At 58.3% G+C, this 26,940-nt stretch overlaps 1 protein-coding gene across 1 annotated transcript in view; it reads right to left on the bottom strand.

Annotated features, from left to right (window-relative positions):
- Positions 1–3,594: 3,594 nt before the first annotated feature.
- Positions 3,595–26,940, bottom strand: part of ITGAL (integrin subunit alpha L) — a 37,528-nt gene continuing 14,182 nt past the window's right edge. The window contains exons 3-31 of the mRNA XM_065594237.1: positions 18,342–18,450; positions 17,668–17,762; positions 17,518–17,582; positions 17,095–17,209; positions 16,715–16,845; positions 16,383–16,528; positions 16,065–16,203; positions 15,767–15,917; positions 14,619–14,686; positions 14,091–14,223; positions 13,589–13,737; positions 13,174–13,311; positions 12,801–13,004; positions 11,988–12,118; positions 11,636–11,796; positions 11,332–11,483; positions 11,022–11,147; positions 10,820–10,893; positions 10,026–10,167; positions 9,544–9,651; positions 8,902–8,981; positions 8,340–8,426; positions 8,097–8,178; positions 7,646–7,756; positions 7,002–7,088; positions 6,191–6,298; positions 5,488–5,583; positions 5,253–5,363; positions 3,595–4,754 (exon numbers count right to left, since the gene is read on the bottom strand). Of these exons, the coding sequence (XP_065450309.1) occupies positions 4,608–4,754; positions 5,253–5,363; positions 5,488–5,583; positions 6,191–6,298; positions 7,002–7,088; positions 7,646–7,756; positions 8,097–8,178; positions 8,340–8,426; positions 8,902–8,981; positions 9,544–9,651; positions 10,026–10,167; positions 10,820–10,893; positions 11,022–11,147; positions 11,332–11,483; positions 11,636–11,796; positions 11,988–12,118; positions 12,801–13,004; positions 13,174–13,311; positions 13,589–13,737; positions 14,091–14,223; positions 14,619–14,686; positions 15,767–15,917; positions 16,065–16,203; positions 16,383–16,528; positions 16,715–16,845; positions 17,095–17,209; positions 17,518–17,582; positions 17,668–17,762; positions 18,342–18,450 (3,446 nt within the window). The 3' untranslated portion in view covers positions 3,595–4,607. The remainder of the gene's footprint in view (positions 4,755–5,252; positions 5,364–5,487; positions 5,584–6,190; positions 6,299–7,001; positions 7,089–7,645; positions 7,757–8,096; positions 8,179–8,339; positions 8,427–8,901; positions 8,982–9,543; positions 9,652–10,025; positions 10,168–10,819; positions 10,894–11,021; positions 11,148–11,331; positions 11,484–11,635; positions 11,797–11,987; positions 12,119–12,800; positions 13,005–13,173; positions 13,312–13,588; positions 13,738–14,090; positions 14,224–14,618; positions 14,687–15,766; positions 15,918–16,064; positions 16,204–16,382; positions 16,529–16,714; positions 16,846–17,094; positions 17,210–17,517; positions 17,583–17,667; positions 17,763–18,341; positions 18,451–26,940) is intronic.

Raw genomic sequence — 26,940 nt, forward strand, 5'->3', positions numbered from 1 at the left:
TGGATGTTTTCAGAGAACTATCCACAATGACTCCAAGATCTCTTTCTTGAGTGGTAACAGCTACTTTAGACCCTCATCATTTTATATGTATAGTTGGGATTATATTTTCCAATGTGCATTCCTATGCATTTATTAAATTTCATCTGCCATTTTGTTGCCCTGTCACCCAGTTTGAGAGATCCTTTTGTAGCTCTTCCAGTCTGCCTGGGTCTTAACTATCTTTAGTAATTTTTTATCATCTGCAAATTTTGACGCCTCACTGTTTACCCCTTTTTCCAGATCGTTTATGAATATGTTAAATAGGACTGGGCCCAGTACAGACCCCTGTGGGACACCACTATTTACCTCTCTCCATTCTGAAAACTGACCATTTATTCCTACCCTTTGTTTCCTATCTTTAACCAGTTACCAATTCATGAGAGAACCTTCCCTCTTATCCCGTGGCAGCTTACTTTGAGTAAAAGCCTTTGGTGAGGGACAGTACCTGTCTGGGGGGAACGGGCGGTGGGGGACAGGAAGGACGGTACGTGTCTGGGGGAACGGGCGGCGGGGGACAGGAAGGGCGGTACATGTCTGGGGGGAACGGCGGCGGGGGACGGGAAGGGCGGTATGTGTCCAGGGGGGATGGGAAGAGCGGTACGTGTCTGGGGGAAGGGGTGGCGGGGGACGGGAAGGACGGTACGTGTATGGGGGGAAGGGGTGCAGGGGACAGGAAGGACGGTACGTGTCTGAGGGGAATGGGCGGCGGGGGACAGGAAGGACAGTATGTGTCTGGGGGGGAAGGGGCGGCAGGGGACGGGAAGGGCGGTACGTGTCTGGGGGAATGGGCGGCGGGGGACAGGAAGGACGGTACGTGTCTGGGGGGAAGGGGAGACCAGCCAAGGAGGCTTTTGTATCCAATGCACTTTCCAGACCCTTTCCCTTGTATAACTCTCTAGTTCCTGGCTAGGTGATCAGTGTCACCCTGGGGGGCCCCTCTTCCCACCTCCCCAATCCCAACGCTTTGCATTCACCCAGCTCTGGCCCTGGAGTCCCATTGCTGTATACCTAGGGCCCTACCTAAATTCATGGCCATGAAAAACATGGCACGGACCGTGAAATCTGGTCTTACGTGAACTTTTACCCTATACTATAAATGTATCCTATACTATAGGGTAACAGAATTCAGAAGTACCAGTGTTTCTCAAACTGGGGTTCCCTGCCCAAAAGGGAGGTGCAAGGCTATTGTAGAGGGGTCACAGTATTGCCACCCTTACTTCTGTGCTGCTGCTGGCTGGGCACCTGGCCCGCAGCCCACTGCTCTCTGGCCACCCAGCTCTGAAGGCAGCGCAGAAGTAAGGGTGGAATACTGTGACCTCCCACAATAGCTTTGTGATCCCCTTTTGGACCAGGACCCCCAGTTGAGAACGCTGAGTCTTAAGGGCTTTGCATATTTAGATTTTGCTGTTTTTAAATGCGCAGTTCGTGGTTTTGTTACAACATCTGTGAAATTTATGATTTAAATATCTGAAACCGGCGGACAGAACAAGATTTTAAAAATGCCGGTGACCGTGAAATGTACAAAAATGGACCGTGAATTTGGTAGGGCCCTGGTTATAACAGACCCGTGTGTGTCAAAGAAACAGCTTGCCTGGGAGTTTCCACTGAGTAGCCCAAGAGATTTGCCTCACTTGGAAATTAGGGTGAATTGCTCCTTTTTAGAGATCAGCCCCTACACAATGGGAATTCAGTGTGTGCCTAGAAAGAAACGCACATGACCCAGAATGGCTCTTTACTCCCCTCTAGTGTCTGGACTGAGTATTGAGGTCCTTTAGCTCAGGCACCAGGCTGGGTGCTTACAGGTGCCAGGGTTCAATCCTGCCAGAGGACAGAGCAGTTCACAGAATATCAGGGTTGGAAGGGACCTGAGGCGGTCATCTAGTCAACCCCCTGCTCAAAGCAGGGCTGATCCCACACAGATTTTTGCCCCAGATTCCCTAAATGGCCCTCTTAAGTATTGAGCCTCACAACCTTGGGTTTAGTAGGCCAATGCTCAAACCACTGAGCTATCCCTCCCCATTTGTTGCCTGGGTGTCAAAGCAACGGCCTGCTCCCATGAAATTCTACCAAAGTTGGGATGCTCTGGAGGTGGATTTACAAAGTGATGTAGGGCTTTGGATGCTCAAAGCACACCTAACCTGCACAAAGTACAGCTACGGGGAGCAGCTTAGGAATGATCGCTCGTTAGCAGCCTGCTGGTTAGAGCACTCCCGTGGGATGTAGGAGACTTAGGTTTGAGTCCCATTGTCCCTGATCTGCTGCAATGACCTTAATCTGCATCGTCCCAGGGGAGTCCCTAGCCACTGGGTTATAGGGTATTCTGCTGTGGGGAATCCCTCCTGCTGAGCTTTTCTCTTGTTTTTAAATAGTTATGGGAGCAGGGGCTTGAACGGGGTGGGCTCCTACACATAGATACTGACTTTTGGTTTTGGCCGGTGGGTGCTCCATCCTGGGCTCCGCCCCCTTCTCCAAGTGCCCCGCCCCCACTCCGCCTCTTCCCACCCCATCCCCCTAGACTCCCCTGACACCTCCTTGCCAACCCCTCCCCCTAAAAGCCTCCCACCTGCCACTCACTCCTTGCTGCCCCCTCCTGCCCTAAGGGCGAGGTGTGTGTGCTGGAGGGGCGCTCTGCCAGGTTTGAGGGGAGGCTGTTTTCAATATATTTATACACTTTCATTCTAGCTGGCTGTCACGGGGTGATCATTCTCTTTGGGTTTTCATGAGAAAAGGCTCACCTGGTTGAGGCACCTAACTCCAGGAGAGGTTCACAGCTGAGAATCCCAAGCGGAGGGAGATGCCTACCTCTGGCCCATCAGCCTGGCACCTAAGTTTCAGGTCCATAGGAGTCAGCACCTAAATACTTTTGGGCATCTGGCCCCTCACCATTTCCTGCTGGCTAACTTAGGTGGCTTCTGAGAACCTCTTTTTTAGGTGCCTATTTCTCCCCAGCTCAGGGCTGTGGATTCTCCTAAATCCTCTTTGTGATTCTAGTCCTTAGCTCCCTGATGCTGAAGCTATCTGGCAGGGGAATCATTTGGTTCCCTCACTGTGCTGGGCTCTGTTCACCCGCAGGACTGTGTCCCATTACAAAAGGAAGAGCAGCTTTCCTTCCCTGGATCAGGAAATCCTTGATCCTCACCCTGCCACTGCAAGATGGATTCATAGATTCCAAGGCCAAAAGGGACCATTGTGATCATCTGAAATCACCGGGGGGAACAGGTCAGAGATCTTCCCTGAAATAATTCCTAGAGCAGATTTTAATTTTTTTTAAATCCAATCTTGGTTTACAAGTTGGCAGGGTAGAGAATCCATCACAGCCCTTGATTGGTCCAATGGTTAATTACTCTCACTGTTAAAAACTGACCCCTTATTTCCAGTATGAATTTGTCTAGCTTCAACTTCCGGCCTTTGGAACTTGTTGTACCTTCTTCTGCTAGATGGATGAGCCCACTAACAAATATTTGTTTCCCACTTATAGATTGTGATCAAGTCACCCCGGAACCCTCTCTTTGCTAAGCTAACTAGACCGAGCTCCTGGAGTCTCTCACTAGAAGGCAGGTTTTCAAATCCTTTAATCATTCTCGTAGCTCTTCTTTTAACCCTCTTCAATTTATCAACATCCTTCTGGCATTGTGGGCACCGGCTGCCAGCTGTGGTCGCTCCAGAGCCGAATACAGAGGTAAAATCACCTCTCTACTCAGAGGCCCCGGCGTCTGGGAGAGCAAGAGCCCCCTCAAGCAAATAACAGGGAAAGCGAAATTCCACGGCGCGCTGGAAGCATCAGCAGACAGCGTAGCACACTCACAGAATACAGATACAGCGGTAAGGGCGTGAGTAGGATTGCGCTAGATAAATAGATGAGCATTCTAGTCCGCTCCAGGAACGGAGAGTTCACTAGTGTAGGGGCTGGGCCCAGCTTCATAGGAAACAGTCACTATTCAAGCCATTTCCCCAGTCACCTGTTTAACCTGATCTGGCTCCACAAATGCTTTATCACATGCCCCATCTGGCTCCCCAGCAGCACCGTCCCAGGCCCTCGGTGAGCACGGCGCTAATCCGGGGACGTGCTGCTCACCGGACTGCAGATGCTGTTCACATCTCACTGGGATTTTTGTCCCCTCTTCGTGGCCGAGGTGGATGGGGTGGCTGCTGAGGAGAGGCGCTGGCCGGGAGGCCTGGAGAAATGACGTCCTTCCCTGAGCGCGGGGGGAGCTCCCCAACACACGCTGCCCCAGTGCCTTGCCTTAGCCTGGGGGAGAGTGGAGCTTGGTATCCAGGGCCCGTCCAGCCCACAGTCTCTGTGCTGTGGCTGCCGGCGAGGAGGGCTCAGGTCCTGGGGACACCTGTTCCACCAGGAGAGGATGGAGTCACACACACACACCGCACCACGAGGACAGGGATAGACATGAATCTGCAAAAGCACAGCTGCTGCGATGCTCCTTTGGGCCAGTGGGGGGTGCTGGCGAGTGCAGGGCCCTGGCTGAGCGTGAGCCAGTCCTAGGGGCAGGTGGGGATGGAGGGTAGAGAAGGAGGTCTCGAATCCATGGTCCGGGGGAGGGAGGATCCGGTCATTCACTGGGAGCATCTGTGGTGAGTGCCTCCTTACAGTCTTCACCTGCCTTTTCCTCCATGCTGGCCTCTGCAGGTGCCGCCCCGTTCCCAGCCGCTGGTTCATAGTCCATCATGTCCTTGTAATTCCGCTTGAAGAAACCACACTACCGGGAAAAGGAAAAACCACCACTGATTGACTAGGGGACTAGAGAAACTCTCTCCGACCCATGTTCGGGTCCAATTGGAGCTAGAGGGGAAAGGCCCTGTGCCTCATTCTCTGCCCCCCTGAGCTAGCCATCTCCCATGCCCTGGGGTCGGATTGGAGCCAGTGCCCCCGAGAGGGGAAAGGCCCCATGTCCCATTCGCTCCTCTCTGTGACAGCCAGGCCCCCGCTGTGGTTTCAACTGGACATGGGGTTCTTTTTCAATTCCTCCCCTTTGCTGTTGGAGAGTGTTGCCCCCACCCCAGAGGTGGACGCATCTCAGGATGAGCTCTAAGGAGGTGACACAGTCCCTCCAATGTCTGCATGGGGCTCTGGGATCCCATGGGGGAAATGTTGCTGGAGAAAGATTAAGCAATTGTATTGGCAGGGAAAGTCAGCACCCGGACCACTTTTGAGTGACCCAGGGTCCTCTCGCCCAGCCAGTCCCTGCCCATCTCACCTTGTACAGGACGACACTGATCAGGATCAGTAGAAACAGCCCCCCTACCCCGCTGCCTACGTATACGGGGAGGTAATTCATCACGTGCACCAGCTCCACCTCCGTGGTGACCTGCAGGGGCAGACACAGGGTGTAACGGGAAATGCAGATGGGGCTGTAAGGGCGAAACCCCACCAGCAGCTTGCAGGGAGGAATGGGGGAGGGGGGAGGAAGGGTTCACGGCCAAGATCATTACCTGGAATTGCGTGAATTCGTCGCTGTATTGGCTGACATATTTGCTGGTGTTGAAGGTGAACCACAGGGCAGTGCAGAACCGGAACCGGGAGGAGGTCTGGAGGGAGAGCAGGACACCAGGCCTCAGACACCCTGGCTCCCCACTCATTAGCTCATGGGGGGGAGAGGGGGCATGAGGCGGCACATGGGAGGGCAGAGCATGAGGTGGGTCGATCCCGCCTCCATAGGACAGCCTCACTGGCGCTCTCTGCCTGCCTTGGCATCTCGGGGGGGCATGGAGCCATCACACCTCACCATGATGCTAACCCTGGGAAGCGCTCAGTCCCCCGGCCGGGGGCCACACTACGGACAGGCCAAGAGGAGGTTTGACCTGTCAGATCAAGAAGCTGTGGGTTCAATCTCTACAGCAGCTCCCAACGGAGAGCCCCCTTACCCAGGGGGGCCCAGCAGAGACCTTAGGCCAGGGTGAGGGGCTCAGTCTCTGTGCTGAGGAGGTTGGGTAGGGCCTTGGATTCCCTCCCCCGCCCCGAGCCAGCCAGTCTCCCCACCTGGGACTGGAGCAGACCTGGCGCCCCCTAGAGGAGAAAGGCCCCATGTCCCATTCTCTGCCCCCGTGAGCCAACCTGTCCCCCTGCCCTGGGCCTGGCTCAGTGATGGCGCCCCCTAGAGGAGAAAGGCCGTGTATCTTCGCACAGAACCCTGACCTCAATTTTGTCGGTAACCGACAATGTCCCGGTGATGGTGATGGTGGAGTGGGCGTCTATCCGGCCCAGGTTGCACTCACAGATTTTCCAGTCTCTGGGTGAGCAGTGCTAGGAAGAAACACACCAGCACAAGGTGGGGAGGGAGTTCTCCGGAGAGCCAACGTGCGGGAACAGGGGCACAAAGGCACCCGAGAGGTTTCTGAGGCCAGTGAGGGGTGGGGACCTGGCTCAGGGAGAGGAACGGGGCTGTTGGCTCCAATGGGCCTGACAGTCGGGGACCTGGGCTGGTTTCACACACAACGTAGAGCAGGCTGGGTTAGTGCTGGGATGGGAAAAGCACGAAAACCCAAGAAGCGGGTTGGAGAGTCAACAGGAGGCATTCGCCCCTTTCAGTCAACGCTGGCCCCGATGCCACAGCATGGCGCTAGGGGCGCTGTGCTGCAGGGAGTGGGGTGGGGGGCTCAGTAGAGGGTGCTGCCCCCTCACAATCAGAGCTGACCCCAGTGTGGTGCTGTCTGAAGGTCTTTCAAACTCAGCATCAGTGTGAGATCCTGGGCATGAATGATTCCCTGACACTTTTCCCCAAGGCTGGGGCTGGGAACCTTGGTGTTCTGGCCACATTACATTCTGCAGGCTGCACCGCGCCCTTCCCCGGGGGGCTGCAGCTCAGCGTCAGGCAAGGGATCTCTGTATAAACAGCCCCCATGTCCTGCCCCAGAGGTGGCTGCATCTCCGCACCGGGCGAGGGATCCCTGTAAAGGTCTTTGGGCTGAGACATGTCTGACACATCACTCAGGACGGAGACGCCTACCTTGAGAGTGTGGGAGGGGATGCCGATGGCGTCTGCCTCGTTTGTTTTCCCGGACGTGGCAACAAGACGGCAGGTCACCTTGGGGTCCTGGGGGAGCAAGGGAAACCCAGGAGATTCCACCGCATGTGACTGTGCACTTGTAGAACAGCTGATTGTCAGACCCTGTATCCTAGCCCACTGCTACAGGGCGCTGTGCTGTGAGGGGTCCTGGCCATGGCCTCTGTCCTGGTGCTACGGGTGCTGTGCCATTGGGGGCCCCGTCTGTGTCCCGCCTCCCACCCTGGCACTGGGGTGCTGTGGGGGCCCCCCAGCTCTGTCCCGTCTCCTGTGCTGGCACTGGGGTGCTATGCCATGGGGAGCCCTGGCTGTGTCCCGCCTCCCGCCCTGGCACTGGGGTGCTGTGGGGGGCCCCGGCTGTGTCCCGCCTCCTGCGCTGGCACTGGGGTGCTGTGGGGGGCCCCGGCTGTGTCCCATCTCCCGTGCTGGCACTGGGGTGCTGTGGGGGGCCCCGGCTGTGTCCCGTATCCTGCGCTGGTACTGGGGTGCTGTGGGGGGCCCCGGCTGTGTCCCGTCTCCCACGCTGGCACTGGGGTGCTGTGCGACATCCCCTGTGCCTGGTCTCGGCTCCCTCACACTATACTCACTGTCTTCACTTCCTGCCAGTCCCAGGCTAGCCCAGGCGGGAACTCCTGCGGCACCATCACAAATGCCGTCACCTCTGGCTGTTGGAAACTCCCAGGCAGCAGGTTCTCCACCTGCCAAAGAGAAGTGCCGAGAGCAATGGGAACGAGGCTGCGGAGCAGGCCCTTATGGCCGGGCCATGACCAGGGCCACAGGGGACGTGGGGCATTAGGGGAGGGTGGGGGAGTTAAGTCTGGCATGGGGGGCGGTAACGCGGGAGGCCAGGGAGTGGGACATGGGAGGTGGGCAATGCAGGAGGAGGGGAAGGGAGCTGTGGAGAGAGGGCTGTGGCAGTCTGGGGGCAGTGGTATGGGGCTGGAGGGGAGGGCGCCCCCTATCAGATCCTGGCCTTTCCCCCTGGCCAGCATGGCACCTCTCCCCCCACACCTTGCCCAGCCTCGCCCAGCCCCTCACCTGGTACATGTGCTGCACGGACTTGTTCTCTGAGTTCGGGGAGCTGGAGCTGAAGCTGACGTACTGGGTGGATCCATCCATTCTGTGATGGGGAGGGACATTGGTGAGAAGAGAGAGCAGGGCTGGCCCCGACCCACAGGTCAGGGGCGCAGAGAGGGGAAGAGGGAGCTTAAGTCATGAGGATCCAGGACTCCTGGGTTCTAGCCCCAGCGCTGGCAGGGGAGAGGGGGGATGGTGTCTTACCCCTTGGCGATGATGTTTATGGGGTATAGGACTGGGATCCTATGAGAGTGTCTGTTATCCGCAAGGGTCCCGTTCATGTCATTGTCACTGGGAGGGAGAGCAGATGGACAAGAAGGAAACATGTTACAGCCCCCTGCAGCCACCCCCAGTCCCGAATGAGTGCTGGGCTCCCTGCCCCATATGCCAGCGACATCCTCTTGGCAGGCACCGATATTTATAGCACCTTAAACCACAGACATCCCAACGTGCTTTACAGGTTCCAGCCCTTGCTCAGCTCTGAGATGCGGCCACCTCTGGGGTGAGGCATGGGGGCTGTTTATACAGGGATCCCTCGCCCGGGGCTGACACAGCCCAGCTTGCTTTGGGCGGTACAGCTGAGGAACAACGATACTTCCCGTGACACAGGACATGCCCGCCCCCAACCTCTCAGTGTCCAAGCAAGGGGGGCTGTGGCCCATGCAGCTGGGGGGGGCTGTGGGCCATGCACCCAGGATCCACAGGGATGGCCCCAGAGGCAGCTTGGTCCGATTATTGAGAGGCTAGTCCAGAGCTCCGCTCCCACCTGCTGGCCATGACGTCCAGCTCCAAATAGTCCCCCCAGGAACTGTTGGTGAGAATGTCAAACAGCAGCTGGATCAGAACCTGCCCAGGGCAAGAGAGAACAGAGTCAGCCCTGACTGCGAGGGGAGAGCGCCCCCTGCTGACCACCGCCCCTTTCCCCGCTCCCTGCAGCCCAGCGCCCCCTGCTGACCACCGCCCCTTCCCCCGCTCCCTGCAGCCCAGTGCCCCCTGCTGACCACTGTCCCTTCCCCCGCTCCCTGCAGCCCAGCGCCCCCTGCTGAGCCCCCCGCCTGCTCCCTGCAGCCCAGCGCCCCCTGCTGAGCCCCCCGCTCTCTCCCTACAGCACAGCGCCCCCTGCTGAGCCCCCGCCTGCTCCCTGCAGCACAGCGCCCCTACTGAGTGCTGCCCCTTCCCCGATCCCTGAAGCATAGCGCCCCCTACAGAGCGCCACCTTCTTCCCTGCTCCCCACAGCACTGTGCCCCTTACTGAGCGCCACCCCAACCCCCGATCTCTGCAGCACAGTGCCCCCCCCGCTGCACAGCACCCCTGCAGCACAGTGCCCCCTGCTGAGCCCACCCCCACTCCCTGCTGCACAGTGCCCCCTAGTACCCTTGTGGGCCATGAGAGGTGGCACTGACTCACCCGGCTGTTCCCCCAGTAGATCGGGTGGCTGACGTTACAGGAGAGGTTCCTGGAGTTAGTGTCTGGAGTCTCCAGGCCATTGCAACTCACTCTGGCCTGGACACTGGACTGTGGGGGGGAAACACCAATAAGAAGTAAGGTGGGGGGGACCCCAATCCTGCCCAGCAGTGCTTGCGAGACCAGTCAGGAAACAAGACCCCCTGAGACAGCCAGTCCCCGAACACCCTGGGGCCAGGTTGGAGCTGGTACCCCTAGATGTGAAAGGCACCATGGCTCATTCCCCGCCCGCTTGAGCCAGCCAGTCCCCTGCCTTGGACCCAATCAGCGATGGTGCCCCTTAGAGGGGAAAGGCCCCATGGCCTGCTCCCCTTCCCCGTGAGGCAACCAGGCCTCCCTGAGATTGGTCCAGATTAAAGCTGTCCCAAGTGTCACCCACACAGGGGTGTCTGCCTGAGTCTGCCGAGAGCCTGAGCCCCCCCTACCTCCAGCACTGAGGCCTTGCGGAAGGACAGTCCTGGCAGTTGGGGCAGGTGGACAGCTGTGTGGTAAGCATCTTCCCCGCCATTGGCGAGCTCCAGCACCACCGCCAGCCTGGTGGAGGGCGACACCAACAGCTGCTGCGACCTGCGCGACGAGGGCGGGGGTGAGAGACCCAGTTAGCAGCAACTCCCCGCACTGGGCACCAAATAATGTGAGGGGCTGAGGATTGTGAAGGACCCAGGTGTCCGGGCAATGGGCGGTACATGGGAGCAGACCCCCCACTCCCTCTTCTTCCCCAAATCCGTGAGCAGGATGAGAGGGGAGCAGGGCAGGTGGCAGTGGGGGAGGAGCCACTGGGAGATGGAAGGAGCAGCCGCTGGGGTGGGTGGGGACAGCTGGGGAGGAGGAGGACGTGGTCAGTGGGAGCACAACTGAGAGCAGCTCTCAGTCTCTCCATGGTGATTAAAGGGTTAACAGAGCCATGGGGTGATGGGGGAAGTATTAGGGGAAAGCTCTGATACTGGGGCATTGGGATTGTCAATGACTGCAGGGGGAGTGTGCACCCTGCTGAGCCCCCCGCCCACCTCCCGGAGCACGGCACCCCCCGCCGAGCCCCCTGCTCATCCCCTGCAGCGCCCCCCGCCCGCTCCCCGTAGCCCGGCGCCCCCCGCCGGGCCCCCCGCCCGCTCCCCGCAGCACAGCGCCCCCTGCCGAGCACCCAACCCGCTCCCCGCAGCACAGCGCCCCCCGCCGAGCCCCCCGCCCGCCCCCCGCATCACGGTGCCCCCTGCCTTACGTATTCTGGTGGAAGCGGATTTGCAGGTCGGCGTTGCACACCCCATCCTCCCCACAGTTCTTCTCAAAGGGGATCTGCAACAGAGACCAGAGCCCGATAGTTAACACCTGATCAGCTGGCCTGGGCTGGCTTCCTCCCAGATCAGCTCCGGTGCCCAGCCAGCCCCACAGAGCCGAGCGATGCCAGGCTGGGCTCCCCTCACCTCTGTCGCTGACGATTTGTACAAGGGGTTCAGCACCGGACGTGGGGTCCTGCTGGGGCCATCGTCCTCTTGGAGGGCAAAGCGCAGCGAGACCTTGATTTCAGTGACGTAATCCTCGAGGCAGTTCTGAAGGGAGAGTGAGCGCTCTGTAAACGCTCCACCCCAGAGGCTGCAGCAGCTCAGTGCCGGGCAAGGGATCCCTGTAGCACCAGTCCCTGCCCCCCACCCTAGAGGTGGCCACATTGCGGCACTGGGCAAGGGATCCCTTGTATAGACAGCCACCGTGACGGGCCACGGCGTGGGACCTTACTGATATCTGGATCATCTCTGCTATGCAGAGCTCCTGCTCCGAGATCTCCATGGTCCCAGACGTGTTCCTCTGCCCGTTCCCGAACACTCCTCGGCTCCTCATGCGATTGGCGTCAATCTCCAGCCAGTAGGTGAGGTTGGCAGAGAGAGGCTCTGGCAGGAGAGAAGGGGGGGAATGCATAAAGGTTGGAGTACGGGCGAGTGAGGGAGAGCTGGGAGCCAGGAGTCCTGGGCTCCAGCTCTCGCTCCGGGACAGGAGTGAGACCTAATGGGTTAGAGGAAGTGGTTCAGCCCACGTCTCTGACCTTGGTAGCGCGTGGTGGCTCGGCTGGCACTGAAGCAGACGGTGAGGTTACTCTGAACATCCTGCCGGGATGAAACACTCCCTGAACACTCCACCTGCTTTACCGGGATTTCCTCTGGCGAGAACGACATCCTGGGGACCACCGTCAAGACGGGCCGGGGACTGGGGAAACAACGGACAGTCTCAACCAGCACCCCCCTAGAGGAGAAAGGTCTGGTGGCCCATTCCCCACCCCCTGATCCAGCCAATCCCCCTGCCCTCAGGCCAGACGGGACCCAGCAGCTCCTAGAGGGGAAAGGCCCCATATCCCACTCTCTAGGAAGAGAACCCAGGAGTCCGGTAAACAGCTTCACCTCAGCATGATCACCTCTCCTAGAGCCCCAACGCTGAGGTCTGGTAGCCCGTCCCCATTGAGGTCCATCTGTCCATGAATGGATTGGCCAAAGTATTTCACACCAGGAGAGACTGTTGCGCCCTCAATTCTCTGTGGAACATGGAGCGGGGGGAAATCATGACAGTATGAGAATGTGAATTCTGGATTCCTTCAGTACGGGGCCCCCGTAGTGCCAGGAGATGTTACATGGCCAGGACTCCTCATGGCACAGTGCCCCCTAGTGCCAGGCTGGGAGATGGGACATGGCTGGGACCCCTCCCCTCCATGGCACAGCGCCCCCTAGTGCCAGGCTGGGAGACGGACATGGCTGGGACCTCTCCCCTCCATGGCACAGCACCCCCTAGTGCCAGGCTGGGAGACGGGACATGACTGGGACCTAGGGTGACCAAATAGCAAATGTGAAAAATCGGGACAGAGGATGGTGGATAATAGGAGCCTATACAAGAAAAAGATTCCTACTGGGACCCCTCCCCCCCATGGCACAGTGCCCCCTAGTGCCAGGCTGGGAGACGGCACATGACTGGGACACTCCGCCCCCCATGGCACAGCACCCCCTAACTCCCGACTGCAAGACATGGCACGGCTGGCTCCCCCCCAGCACAGCACCCCCTAGTGCCAGGCTGGTAGATGGGATATGGCTGGGACCCCCACGACACAGCGCCCCGTAGTGCCACGGTGGGAGACAGGGCATGGCCAGGACCCCCTCTGGCACAGCACCCCCTAGTACCAGGCTGGGACATGGGGCACAGTGCCCCCTATTGCCTCTCCTGACCTGGCTGTAGTGTGTGTTGAGCTCCCTCTGGTGGCCATTGTATATATAGACAGCGCCGCGCTCCGCGCTCTCCAGCGGTGCCCCCACGGCGACATCAGCCCAGCCGTCCCCGTTCAGGTCAGCCAGGGCAGTGATGGCTGCACCGAAGCGGCCCAGCGGGTTCCCCAGGGCTCCCTGGAGCACCGCAGTGTTGGTGAGCCTGGCCTGGGGAGTGAGCACAGAAAGGTTAGATACAGAGTCAGTGTCCCCTGCAGGGACCCCAGCACTGCCCTGGGAACCCCCTAGGGAAACCTCCCTGCTGGGGAGACCCCCCCACATCCTCTGCGCTCCTAACCCCAGGGTCCCCACAGCACTGTCTATGCCCCTTACTCACCTGGTCCCAGCGATAGATGTGGACCCTGCCCCCACTCCTCTCCTCATAGTACAGGGGGGCCCCCACTAGGAGCACGTCCGTGTCCCCATCCCCGTCCACATCCACTGAGCACAGAACTGACCCGAAATAGGAGCCAATCTGCAAACCAAAGCAGGGTGGGGGTCAGAGAGGTCAGGAGCAACCACAGTGCCCCCTAGTGAGCCTCGCACTGCACCCAGCAGCACAGCGCCCCCCGCCGAGCCCTCCCCGCCCCCCGCAGCCCGGCGCCCCCTGCCGAGCCCCCCGCCCGTTCCCCGCAGCCCGGCGCCCCCCGCCGAGCCCCCCGCCCGCCCCCCGCAGCCCGGCGCCCCCTGCCGAGCCCCCGCCCGCTCCCCGCAGCCCGGCGCCCCCTGCAGCACGACAGTCCTGTTCTCACTTGCTCGCCCATGAGGCGCTGAGTATCTGTCCAGTTGGAGCTGTCGGGGTCTATTTCAAACACGACGACCATCCCAACGTGCTGATAGCGGGGGGCTCCCGCGGCATAGAGCGTTCTGTTCTGGTGCTGCATGGACTTCACCGCGTAGCCTGGGGGGCAGGAAACATCTCAGGAGGGGAGGGGGATGGGCAGGCCTCTCTAGACCTGCCCATGGAGGTGGAGCGAGGTGGCAGGGTGTGCCCCGATCAGCCCGCCAAAGCTTCAGTAGCCGGAGCACCACACAGGCCCTCACCTCAGAGCTGTCCGCACAACCCAGTGATTCCCCTCTGTGAGAACGGGTGAGGGATCCCTGTATAAATGGCCCCCATGCCCCACCCCAGAGGCAGCCGCATTTCAGTACCGGGCAAGGGATCCTTGCAGAAATGCCCCCCCCCCCGCCCCACCCCACAGATGGGGGATGCTGGGGCAGGCTGGGAGGCTCTAGGGGCTGGGGGTAACATACCCAGGTAGGCGTCCTTTATCTGCTCACTGGCTGAGGGGCTCCCAATGAAGGTCTCCGGCGCCTGGCTGCCCCGCAGCTCAATCAGGCCCCCCGCCCAATCATCTGCCCCCACGGCCCCCAGCACCACCCGTTCCTGCAGGGGGAGAGAGACACACCATGGGGCAAAGGGGAGGGCAGAGGGAATGGGGAGCCCCTCAACTCCCATGCCTGGGTCCCTCCCTGACCCCCCCCAAACTCTTATAGCCCAGCCCCCCCATAGTCCAAGTCCCTCCCCCGCCGAATCCCTATAGTCCTGTCCCATCCATGACCCCTCTGAACCCCCATGGCCCAGCCTCCCGACCCTCCCAAATCCCCATAGCCCAGGCCCCTCCCCTCCCCCTCATAGCCCAGGCCCCTCCCCAACTCCCCCAAGCTCCCAAAAGTCACCCCCCCACCTCTGAACCCCACAGGCCTGGCCCCTCTCCCAGCCTCCCTAACCTCAATGGCTCAGACCCCTCCCCCACCCCAGGCCCCCTCCTTGGGGCTCACTTTGGACAGGTCCGCACTGAATCCGCTGGAGGAGAGCTCCAGGTGGAAGGAGCTGCGGCTGCTGGTACCTGCAAGACAGAGGGGGTGGGAGCTCGGAGCAGTGACCCCTGTATGAAGAGCCCCCACGCCTCACCCCAGAGGCAGCTGCAGCTTGGTGACAGCTGACAGAATGGCTGGTTAGAGCGGGGGGGCTGGGAGTCTGGACTCCTGGGTCCTATCCTGGGCTCTGGGAAGGGAATAGGGGGGGTCTAGTGGGTTAGAGAAGTGGGGGGGTGGGGGGATTCAGGACTCCTGGGTTCTGATTATGTAGCTCAGCTTTTCCTCCATAGAGTAATTGCTGAGTTCTGTGTCCAGTGTGTGCTCTGGGCTGCTGTCCATGTCCAGTACATCCACCAGGAGGTGCTGGGGGGCTGTGTGCATCTAGTGCATCCACCAGGGGGTGCTGGGAACTGCGTACATCCAGTGCATGCACCGGGGTGTGTGTGTAGGGGGGCTGTGCATGTCCAGTGCATGCACCGGGGGTGCTGGGAGCTGCATATGTCCAGTGCATGCACCAGTGTGTGTGTGTGGAGGGGGGCTGCGTATGTCCAGTGCATGCACCGGGGTGTGTGTGTGTGGGGGGGGGGCTGTGCATGTCCAGTGCATGCACCGGGGGCGCTGGGAGCTGCATATGTCCAGTGCATGCACCAGTGTGTGTGTGTGGAGGGGGGCTGCGTATGTCCAGTGCATGCACCGGGGTGTGTGTGTGGGGGGGCTGTGCATGTCCAGTGCATGCACCGGGGGCGCTGGGAGCTGCATATGTCCAGTGCATGCACCAGTGTGTGTGTGTGGGGATGGGGGCTGCGTATGTCCAGTGCATGCACTGGGGGGGCGATGTGTGGGGGGCTCTGCATGTCCAATGCATGCACCAGGGGGTGCTAGGGACTGTGCATGTCCAGTGCATGCACCAGGCTGTGTGTGTGTGTGTGTGTGTGTGTGTGTGTGTGCGCACATGTCCAGTGCATTCACCAGGGGGCGCTAGGGGCTGTGCATGTCCAGTGCATTCACCAGGGGGCGCTAGGGGCTGTGCATGTCCAGTGCATGCACCAGGGGATGCTGCCAAGCTGTGTCCTCCACACTCCAGGCCACACACCAGGTGGCGCCGGTACCTTCGATGGCGTAGATCTTGGCCTGCAGCTCACTGAAGAGGCCTTTGAGCTTTTCGAAGCTGTCGAGCACCTTGACAAACTGGCTTGTGGGCTCTGAGGCGAACCGTGTCAAGAAGGCCTGGGACTCGTTCCGGTGAAAGTTATTGCCAATCTGGAGAGAGCGAGAGAGGACGTTGGAGCCCATGTCAGTCCCAATGGGCCAGGACACCTGGGTTCTCTCCTCGGCTCTGGGAGGGGAATGGGGTCTAATGGGTTAGAGCAGTGGGGGGCCAGGAGCCAGGACTCCTGGGTTCCTTACCCCAATGATGTAGCGAACAATGTTCTTCTCTTTGGCAGCGTTCACATCCCCAGAGTCAGTGGGGTCTCCATCCGTGATAATGATCATCACTCGCGTCACATCTTCCCGGGCGCCACGCTCTGGGGTGAACACCTTGTTTCTGCAGGACACAAGGAAATGGTGCAGACGAACTCAGAAGTAGCCACTTCCAGAACTGGGCACAGGAGCTGTTTCTACAAGGGTCCCTCCCCCAGCACTGAGATGCAGCCACCTCTGGGGTGGGGCGTGGGGGGCTGGTTATCCTGGGTCCATCTCTCCCTCCCGCCCCTGGTTACTCACGCAACATAGTTGATGGCATGGAAGGTCTCTGTCAGTTTGTTCATGTGTATCACTTCCTTCAGGAGTTCCCGGGGATTTCGGTTTCGTTCGTAATCGTTAAAGTCAAATTCTGTCTTCACGTCCAGGGAAAACTGCACTGCGGCAAACTGGCGGGGAAGAGGGGCTGTCAGAACAGTTGTACAGCTCTCCTTAGAGCCAGGCTGAGACATGGGGCATGGCCAGGACCCCCCACAACACAGCGCCCCCTAGTGCCAAGCTGGGAGATGGGGCCCGGTCAATGTTGGTAGGGCAGTGCCCCCTAGCACCAGGCGGGGCAGGAGTCTCTCACATACACGTATCGTGGAGTTTCCCAGCTTCTCCATCACTTCGATCATGAAGTCCTTGATGGCTTTGAACTGCTCAGCGTTCACGCTGCCTGATCCATCGAAGAGGAACACCAGATCCACATTCCCCTTCAGGCATTCTGTGGGGAACCACCAGAGAGGGTTGGAGCGTGGAGTGGGGGCTTGGAGCCAGGACTCCTGGGTTCTATCCCCAGCTCTCAGAGGGGAGTGGGGTCTGGTGGGTTAGCGCAGGGAGCCAGGACTCCTGGGTTCTCTCCCCAGCTCTCGGAGGGGAGTGGGGTCTGATGGGTTTGAGTGGGGAGCCAGGACTCCTGGGCTCTGTGGGAAGGCAACGGGGTCTCAGTGCTTTGAGTTTGTCAGTTCCTTACCTTCAAACCCTGGTGTCATCTCCTTGGGCTGCTCTAGGTGTCCCTTGAAGAGGTAGCAGATCCCACTCAGGTACTGGTTCCCATCACACGTTCGGCTCAGCCCAGAGCCGCAGGCCTATGGGGAGCACCGAGCAGGGCAGTTACCAGCCATGTATGGAATGGGGGGAGGGGAGCCCATAGGACTGGAAATCAGCATGTCTATGACTGAGCCAAACCCGACAGGGAGGGGAGATGGGGACGGGACCTGGGTCTCCAGGTATAAGCCCAACAGCAGGAGAATCCAAGAGGGGATGGCAGCGAGGGAGACGCCCCATCTAGCCTGTTCGCACCTGAGGCAGGAGCGTCCCCAGCAGAGCTGGAGACGTCCCATCAGGGCCTGTCCCGCAGCCAATGCCCCCCCCCCCCCCCCCCCAGCACACTCACGATCATCTGGTCGTCTGTGCCACTGCTCGCCAGGGACATGCCGAGATGTGCCGTTTGAGCACTCACTGCAAGGAGAGGGAAATGGGGTCAGTGCTTCGCCGTGTCCGGTGCCCCGTGTACCCTGCCACCCCGATTTCTCCCCAGACCCACCCGGCAATGGGATGGGCTGGCAGGAGCCTTTCTTCACAGCACATTGGTACAGCTCCCCGGTGGAGTTCTGGTCACCTGGGGCTCCCACGATGATACTGTAAAAGAAGGCAGATCAGACGCCGGGGATGGGACATACCTGCTTGCCAGGGGCCCCACACAGGGTGGAGCTAGAACCCAGGTGTCCTGACTCCCAGCCCCCTCCCGGCTCTAACACGTGATGAGTCCCCACCTCCTTCCTGATTGCTGGGTTCCAGTTAGTCCTTCATTGGGTCACACACACACAGTGCTGCCAGCTGTGGCCCCTGACATGCTCTCACTTCCCAATTAGCCCTGGTGGATGCCGCCTGCTTTCGGGTAGTGAAAGCGGAAGAGGGAGTCAGCATCATGGTTGGCGCATGACCCAGTGTGGACCATACACAGGCTGGGGGGATCCCACCGGGAACGAGGGGGGCAGGGGCCTGGCCGTCCTGGACACTGAAATGCACCACAGTCTGGGGCCTAGTTACAGAACGGGGCCTCCTACGTCATAAACTAAACCTCACTGGCCTCCCAGAGCTGGGGCTAGAACCCAGGAGTCCTGATTCCCAGCCCCCGCTAATCCATTAGATCCCACTCCTCCCTTCGCCAGATGCCGGGTCTCTCTTGCAGTGCGGGGGGGAGGGGGAAGCACTTACCTTGCATCTTTGAACTGCAGCACCTGGTACCCAAAATTCCTACTGGCATTGGAGGCCAGCACCTCCGGGTGGACGGTGTCAATGTTGTACCCCAGGGCGGGGGCTGGTCCTACAGGGGAATGGGGTATTGAAGGAAACTGGGTCAGAGCAGTTTCACTGCAGGCACAAGAGAATTCTCCTGCGCAGCCACCTCCCCCTCCAGAGTGGGGACCCGGTTACTCAACCCCTCTCACCATAACCTGCCCTAAGGCTTCGACCCCAACATCCCGCGTAGAGGTGACGCCTGGCTGCCAAGAACCCTGACCTGCTGCCATATCATTTCGCTCTGCCTTTCACATGCGCACCCGCTCTCTTGCCTGGGAACCCTGCCCTGGTTATGTCAGCTGCGCCGTGTGGTTAGTGACTTGTGGGCTGAGGCCAGCCCCACTCCCGGCCTGGTCCTCCCGGTGTCGTTTAACACCTCTCCACCCTGCTTGCATCATGCTGCAGTCAGTGTGTGACTAGCTGACAGGAGAGCTCCCCACATAGGCAGCCCTCACCCCAGATCCAGCCCCTCAGCGAGCAAGGGGGACTGGTTAGTGAAACTTGCAGGACAGGAAATTTGTGCAGAGACCCAACAAACTCACCTCACCCAGGGAACCATTGAACAGGTGTCCGCCCTGAGGCGGCCGCTCCCCCATCTATTCCTGCCCCCCTGAGCCAGGCCATCCCCCCACCCTTGGATCTGGCACCCCCCAGCCTAGAGGGTCCCATTCCCTGGGGCTGGATCAGAGCTGGGGCACCCTTGAGGGGAGGGGAAAAAGGTGCCATGTCCCATCCCTAAGAGTAGGCTCCAGCCAGAGTAGTTTTTCAACCCAGATCGGACTTGAACCCACAATCCCTGGCTTAGGAAGCCAATGCCTTATCCATTAGGCCACTGGGACTGCCCACAAGGAATGACTCTGTGAACATGCTGTTGTCTGTACCTGCGCTATGCTAGGGCCAGCTGGATTGGCTAGGCAGGTAGGTTGCACCGTGATAGGAGGAGAGGGGCATCTGTCCCCAGGGTGATCAGGGACCCCTTGTTCCTGGGCTGAGCTATGTGGTTTGTGAAGGGAGGGGAACGCAGTTGCCTCTTCTTGCTGTGGGGATGAGAAGATACGTGACCATGCACTGCAAGGCAGGGGGGAGTGAATGGGTGCTCCCAGAGGCTCCAGACGTTGGGGCATCTGGCGGGTCTGGGGTGGCCTGCACAGAGCAGGCGAAGTGGTCGGGCCCAGGCTGGGCATAGCCAGCTGCTATTCACTAAGCCTGAACGTGGCCCACAGTGCTCCGTCCCAGCTGGGAGGAGAGCAGCACCACGTCTGCCAGGGGTGGGTTGGGGTATCGCTCCGTGGGGGCAGAGTTAAGGTTGCATTTGGGGGGGGGGGGGGACACGTCCCTTACCGCTGCGTGTCCCATGTGCAGAGGGTTACATTTAGTTGCTCTCCATTTCTGGGAAGGGCACGAGGGCAATCAGAACTCTGCCTTAAAGTATTTGAACGGGAATTTCCCTTGTTTTTTGAGGAAGTTGTTTATAAGGCGTGGACACCAGAGATCACACGGCAGCTGCTTGGTTACCAACTCTAGCCCTTTCCTGGCCTCTACATGCCCCCAGTGGGGTCATTTCCTCTAGAATTTGACATTTCTGTCAGATCTCCTTTCACCTGGAACCACAGGGGTGAAACTGATCAGTGGTGCAGACTGGCTCCATTGCCGCGGGACGCTGAATGCCGTTCCGTGTTCAAAGCTACCGGGTCGACCAAGGGCAGTAGCCTGGCAGTGCGTTGGTGATGTGGACTTCACAGCAGTTCTGAGAGCTGGGCTCTCTGCTGCGGGTTGATCCCTGATGTCGGCGGCCCCCTTCCCAGCCCGCCCGTGATGAGAGTCTCCCGGCCATTTGCTCTGTTTGATTGCACGCTGCCGCTGCTCAGAAAATGGACAAGGAACCAGCAACAGGAGCGCATGGGGCTAACGCTGAGGCCGCTCCGATGGAGCTAAGGTTGAGAACTCTTTTCTGTCTGAAGGCTGACTTTTCTCAGTGCTCTAAAACCTTTCCAGACGCCTGGACCCCTCTCAGGAGTCGGATTTGTCTTGCGTACCCCCAAGTTACACCTCACTTCAAAATGACTTGCTTACACAACCACACATAAAAACACAAACGTGCCCCAGCCACACTAGGACTGAACAATTTGCTGCCTTTCTCGTTTTTACCATGTAATTATGAAATAAATCAATTGGGATATAAATATTGTACTTACTTTTCAGTGTCTAGTGCACAGGGCAATATCAACAAGCCGTTGCCTGTATGAAATTTTAGTTTGTACTGACTTCGCTAGAGCTTTTTCTGTAGCCTGTTATAAAACTAGGCAAATAGCCAGATGCGCTGATGTACCCCCGGAAGGCCTCTGTGTACCCCTCGTTGGGAACCACTGCTCTAAAATCCATATGCTCATTCATACTGCTTTGAAATCTGGTGCGCCTCATAGGCGTGCTGGGTAGAGTTAGTGATCCAAATCTGGAGTCATTTGAGCAAGAAGTTTCCGAGGTGCCACCCGCCCCCAAACCCAGCATTCCTTATGGTGGAAAGATTCTGCCGAAGTTTTTTGCACAGACCTGGGGATCAAACCATGTGTCTGATTGTGCTCCAAATGGTCTTAATCGCTTGACATTTAACCCAACTACTACATAGGGCGACCAGATGTCCCGATTTTATAGGGACAGTCCCGATTTTAGGGTCTTTTTCTTATATGGGCACCTATTACCCCCGACCCCATCCCGATTTTTCACATGTACTGTCTGGTCACCCTACTACTGAATGACATCCTCTGCCCCTACGGGGAATCCAAATGGAATCTGAAACAGAGCCTGGCTCTTTAGATGGGCGTGAACCTAACAGCTGTGAACCAATCGGATTCCACAGACTTGTGAAGAGGCTTGTCAGAGAGAAATTAGTCCCAGGCCCTGATTGGCCCCTGGGGGATCTGCTGAGGTCATTGATCTCCTGCCCTGCGCCCCGGCCCTATCGAGTCACACCCAACCCTTGGCAAGAAGATGAGCTGCAGGCGTGTGGCCCCTGTCCACGGGCTGTTGTTAGGTGCGGGATGGGCATTCTTGAGTTCAGCAGGGGTTCAAACTATTATTATTTTTAAAGAAAAAGATGAAATATGTGAATGTTTGCTGGAAGGGGAGGGGGAAATAGGGGTAAAGGCATGGGGAGGAGGGGCTGTGGCAAGGAGTGGGGGGATTATGGGAAGGGGACCACAAGGGGTCGGGGAAGGGGGTGAGGACTGGAGAAGTGACATAGGGCTGGGTGGCAAAGTGAGTGAAGGGATTAGGAGAGGGGGCGCGCCTGCCCCATATTCTCCCCTCCTGTTTGTGGTCTGGGGGTGTCTGAGCCATTCTAGGTGGTCTGAGGCGCTTTCTCTGCACCCCCGCTCCCCCCCCTCCCCCGTGAGCTGCCATCCGGGGAAGCTCTGCTCTACCCTGTAAGTCTGAGCCTCTCTCCCTGACGCTCCCATATGAACCAGCCTCTGGGGCAGCCCTGCACCTCTGGGTGGCAGCTGAGAACAGGCCTATGGGGACCCTGCACCAGGACCACGCTGCTAGGGGGGTGGCTACACTGCCACCTTAAGTCGCCGTACAGCCATCACAGCAATTAAAGCGGCATTTCACGGCCACGCTAGCTCCGTCCATCATCCTCACCAGGAGCGCATCCAATGGCATTGTGGGGCACTGACCGCTGAAGCCCCCTTCCCCCGCACGGGGCTGACAGCCAACAGGCAAGGCAATGCAAGTAGCTGCAGTGGGCGACTTACATCGGTGGGAGCTACATTTCAGTGCAGACGCTCACAGGGTTAGGTTGACATCAACCGCCTTATGCCGACCTAACTCTATAGTGTCGACTAGGCCTGAGAGGGGGTGAGGAGCTGAGAACAGGCACGCTCGATGCATATCACAGGCTCCCCAGCAGTGTGTGTGGGGGAACATCCAGTGACATGAATGGGGCAGTTCACACTTCTCAGAGCTTATGTTTCAGGCTGGATTCATCTCCATGGGCTATTCTCCTTCAGCTGAGATGCCACTTCGCACCTCTCTGAGGTACCTACCGCCCCTTCCCTCTAGCCTTCCCCCTTGCAGCATTATCCTGGGCTGCGGATCTGAATATAGCAAAGCACTTGCTGATTAAAGGGCCATGATCCATTTAATGGGTATGTAAAATCTTAACCACAGTTTCTGTTAAAAACTTTTTACATAGGCCCAAATTCCACAGCTTGGTTTAAGGCAGGGGTCTCAAACACGCGGCCCACAGGGTTATTTTCTGCGGCCCACGAGCCCCTCACGGCCCTCCCGCCCTCCCCCAGTGTTTACCTAGAGCTGCTCCGGCCGGATGTGCACCGGGGACAGGGCAGGCTCCCTGCCTGCCCTGCCCCGCGCTGCTCCGGGAAGAGGCCGGGAATGTGGGGAAGGGGGGGAGCAGAGGGGCTGTGTGTTGCTGTTGCTTCAGGCAGCGCCCCCAGCAGTTCCCATTGGCTGGGAACGGGGAACCGCGGCCAATGGGAGCTGCTGGGGGTGGTGCCTGAAGCAACAGCAACACACACCCCTGCACCCCCCCTTCCCCACGTTCCAGCCTCTTCCCGGAGCAGCACGGAGGCAGGGCAGGCAGGCAGGGAGCCTGCCCTGCCCCCGGTACGCGCCGGGCCAGATCCTGCCCCCCGAATCCCTCCTGCAGCTGAACCCCTTGCCCTGAGCCCCCTGCCGCACCCTGCACCCCGACCCCCTGCCCTGAACCCCCTGCCTCGCCCCGCACCCCTCCTGCATCCCAACCCACTGCCCTGAGCCCCATGCTGCACCCCTCCTGCACCCCGACCCCCTGCCATACCCTGCACCTCTCCTGCACCCTGACCCCCTGCCCTGAGCCCCCTGCCGCACCCTGCACCCCGACCCCCTGCCCTGAACCCCCTGCCTCGCCCCGCACCCCTCCTGCATCCCAACCCACTGCCCTGAGCCCCATGCCGCACCCCTCCTGCACCCTGACCCCCTGCCGTACCCTGCACCCCTCCTGCACCCTGACCCCCTGCCCTGAGCCCCCTGCCGCACCCTGCACTCTGACCCCCTGCTGTACCCCTCACTCCTCCTGCAACCCACACCCCAACTCCCTGCCCTGAGCCCCACCACACCCCACACCTCTCCTGCACCCCCTAGGGGCAGGGAGTGGGCAGAGTTGGGGTGGGGATTTCGGGGAAGGGGTTGGAATGGGGGCAGGGAAGGGGTGGGAAGAGGCGGGGCAGGGGCAGGGCCTCATGGAAAGGGTGGAGTGGGGGCGGGGCCGAGGGTGGCGGGGGGGGAGGTGTCAGCAATGCGGCCCTCGGGCCAATGTACTAGTCCTCATGTGGCCCTCATGGTCATTTGAGATTGAGACCCCTGGTTTAAGGCCTAGCGAACTATGAACAATAAGGGCTAAGAAAACCTGGATAATAAAAAGAACAGGAGTACTTGTGGCACTTTAGAGACTAACAAAACTAAGGTGCCACAAGTACGCCTGTTCTTTTTGTGGATACAGACTAACACGGCTGCTCCTCTGAAACCGGGATAATCGTAGAATACCAGGGTCAGAAGGGACCTCTGGAGGTCATCTAGTCCAACCCCCAGACAGCTTTTTGCCCCAGACCCCTAAATGGCCCCTTCAAAGATTAAACTCACAACCCTGTGTTTAGTAAGCAAATGCTCAAACCACCGAGCTACACCCCCCCTTCGTAAACAAGAGACAACCTTGCTTTGTTACTAGATAAGCAAAGTCAGCAAATGGGGAGCAGTAATTGGTGTCCTTATCAGACGTTACAGACAGCATTGAGAGAGGCCTCAGTGTCTACTCCTTCCTGAACTGGGGAGATAGCAAATACCCACCAAGAGGTTAGGGAGAGGTCCAACATGTCAGTATGAGATATGACAGCCTCCCCCGTCACAGACGTATTCTACTTCATAGATGCCAACGCTAGTTTTTAAAACCACAACGGTAAACAATTTCTATTACCATGTACTTTTTAACGTCTTTTTGCTTTAACCGCCAGGAATGTACCTGTTGGCCAACCGGAAGAGCGACCTCATTCCTATGAACCCCAAATCAGGATTCAACTTATACCTTTAAAACAATTTAAGGAAATACACCTGTGTATTAGCAATATGTTGCATGTTAACCTGAACCATGGGCGGAGTCATTATGAATCTTTTAGACAATTGGCTTGTTGTCTTGCTGCTAAAACCTATCCAGGGGCTCGGGACCTCCTACCCCGTTGCTTCCCTCCGCCCACAAGCACCCCTATATAATCAATTGTTTAGCAGAGCCTAATAAGCAAAGTAACACTCCACCAGCGCTGTGCGTCATAAACCCTCGTGCTTGACTCTACGCGGTATCCATTTCTGTTCCTTCACTGATGACTAATTTCATACAATATTTGGGACATGGCCCATGTCTGAGGTTTCTCTCACCCGCCCCGTTAGCAACTACACACGGCAAATATTTCAAAGCAGGACCATTAACCCCCGCACTCCATACAGGGCCAGATTAACTTTTTATCGGCCCAGGCACCCAGACGATGGCCCTGCACCCTGCTCCGCCCATGCCCCGCCCTGAGGCCCTGCCCCCACTCAGCCTCTTTCCCCCAAGGCCTCACCCATGTTCCCCCCCCCGCCCCACAGACCCTGTCCCCAGCTTGGCTTCTTCCCCACAAGGCCCTGCTGACACTGCACCCCCAAGGCCTGGGGGAGAGGGTGGAGAGGAGCGAGGAGTGGGCGGGGCCTCAGGGGGAAGAGGCGGAGTGTGGCTGGGGCCTTGGGGCGCAGCATGGCCAGAGTGGGGTGGGGGTGGGGTCACAGTCTGGGTGCCAGGGCCCTTTCTGAGTGTGGGCCCAGCACCCCGGTGCCATTGTAAACCCAGTACTGCCCCCACAACAAACCATATGGGATGGGAATCACACAGCAACTGTGTGGCCGTGCAGTGAGACCCATGGGCCTCAGGAGTCATGGGGCCCAGTCCCGGCTTGGCTGCTGAGTGACCTTGACCAGGTCACTTCACCTCTTTGTCCCTCAATTTTCCCACCTCTAATACGGGGCTAAAGATATTTATCTCCTTTCTAAAGCACTTTGCAATTGACTGAGCTAAAGCACCATGCGTGAGCTAGGTGGTGTCATTACATTCATTAACCACAGTAGTGTTACAACGGCCTAAATGACCACCAGCTCCTATTTATAATGCTTTTTTCTGTTCAAAAAACGTCATAAACACAGAGGAAAGGTCGCCGGAGGCTCTCTCATAGCCTCCCAGAATGTCACGTTCAGCAAAACTTGAACCGCTACAAACCAGGAAATACAAAGTGAAGGCAAATCATAGAATCATAGCATATCAGGGATGGAAGGGACCTCAGGAGGTCATCTAGTCCAACCCCCTGCTCAAAGGAGGACCAATCCCCAACTAAATCATCCCAGCCAGGGCTTTGTCAAGCCGGGCCTTAAAAACCTCTAAGGAAGGAGATTCCACCACCTCCCTAGGGAACCCATTCCAGTGCTTCCCCACCCTCCTAGTGAAAAAGTTTTTCCTAATATCCAACCTAAACCTCCCCCACTGCAACTTGAGACCATTGCTCCTTGTTCTGTCATCTGCTACCACTGAGAACAGTCTAGATCCATCTTCTTTGGAACCCCCTTGTGACCCCCCAGGGCTGGCAAGAGCCACTGGGAATTATTTAGTTGGGGATTGGTCCTGCTTTGAGCAGGAGGTTGGACTAGATGACCTCCTGAGGTCCCTTCCAACCCTAATATTGTATGATTCTATGATTCTAAGTCCCCTCAGATACCAGCATGCTTTACAGAAAGCACTAGAGACAAAACAAAATATTCCTGACCTTATTCTATATACCCTTCTCCTCCTCAGTGCAACGAGATAAGATCAAGTTATGTCAAAACAAGAGCACACATTAACTCAGAAGTAACATTACAAGTAGGAACAGGCCCAGTGTTAGGATCACCTTGCCCCCATGCTGCTAGCCAACTAAGCATGAGCTGCTTTCAGGTTAGAGGGTGGATAGCATCTCCCAAACGTCCTGATGACTCTCCAAGAGACAGGCCTCTCACTCAGTAAAGTCACCAAGACGAGTCTCATTGGCAGAGGAGAATATGCTGCTGTCTATGATTCTATGATCCGCATGCACTGCATTCCCTGGACTAGGAGTAGCTATGCTGAATGATGGAGGGATTAGTTGGAGCAGCTTGGCAGAGCTGTGATAGTATACGCTGATCTGGTGGGGGGAGGAATTGTGAGCCCCTCTCCCTGACCCCCGTGTATGTGTGTCTTGGGAGAGCCAGTCGTTTCAGCCCTGTGGGGTGTAGGCTGTCAGTAGCAGGGCACAGGGGTCTCCTTGCCCTCGGGCTTGCCAGCAGCGAGGTGGGAGGTGAGTGAGCTCTGTGGGTTTAACGGAGGCTAAGTGAAAGCAGAGTGCCGGACGGCACCATGCGCATGAAGGTGATGGGGGTGCTACAGGGGTTGCAAAATGTAGCAGATGGGGGGGTTCTTTCTGTGGACGAG

This window comes from Chrysemys picta, chromosome 4, assembly GCF_011386835.1.
Source record: "Chrysemys picta bellii isolate R12L10 chromosome 4, ASM1138683v2, whole genome shotgun sequence".
In the NCBI taxonomy this organism is placed as follows: domain Eukaryota; kingdom Metazoa; phylum Chordata; order Testudines; family Emydidae; genus Chrysemys; species Chrysemys picta.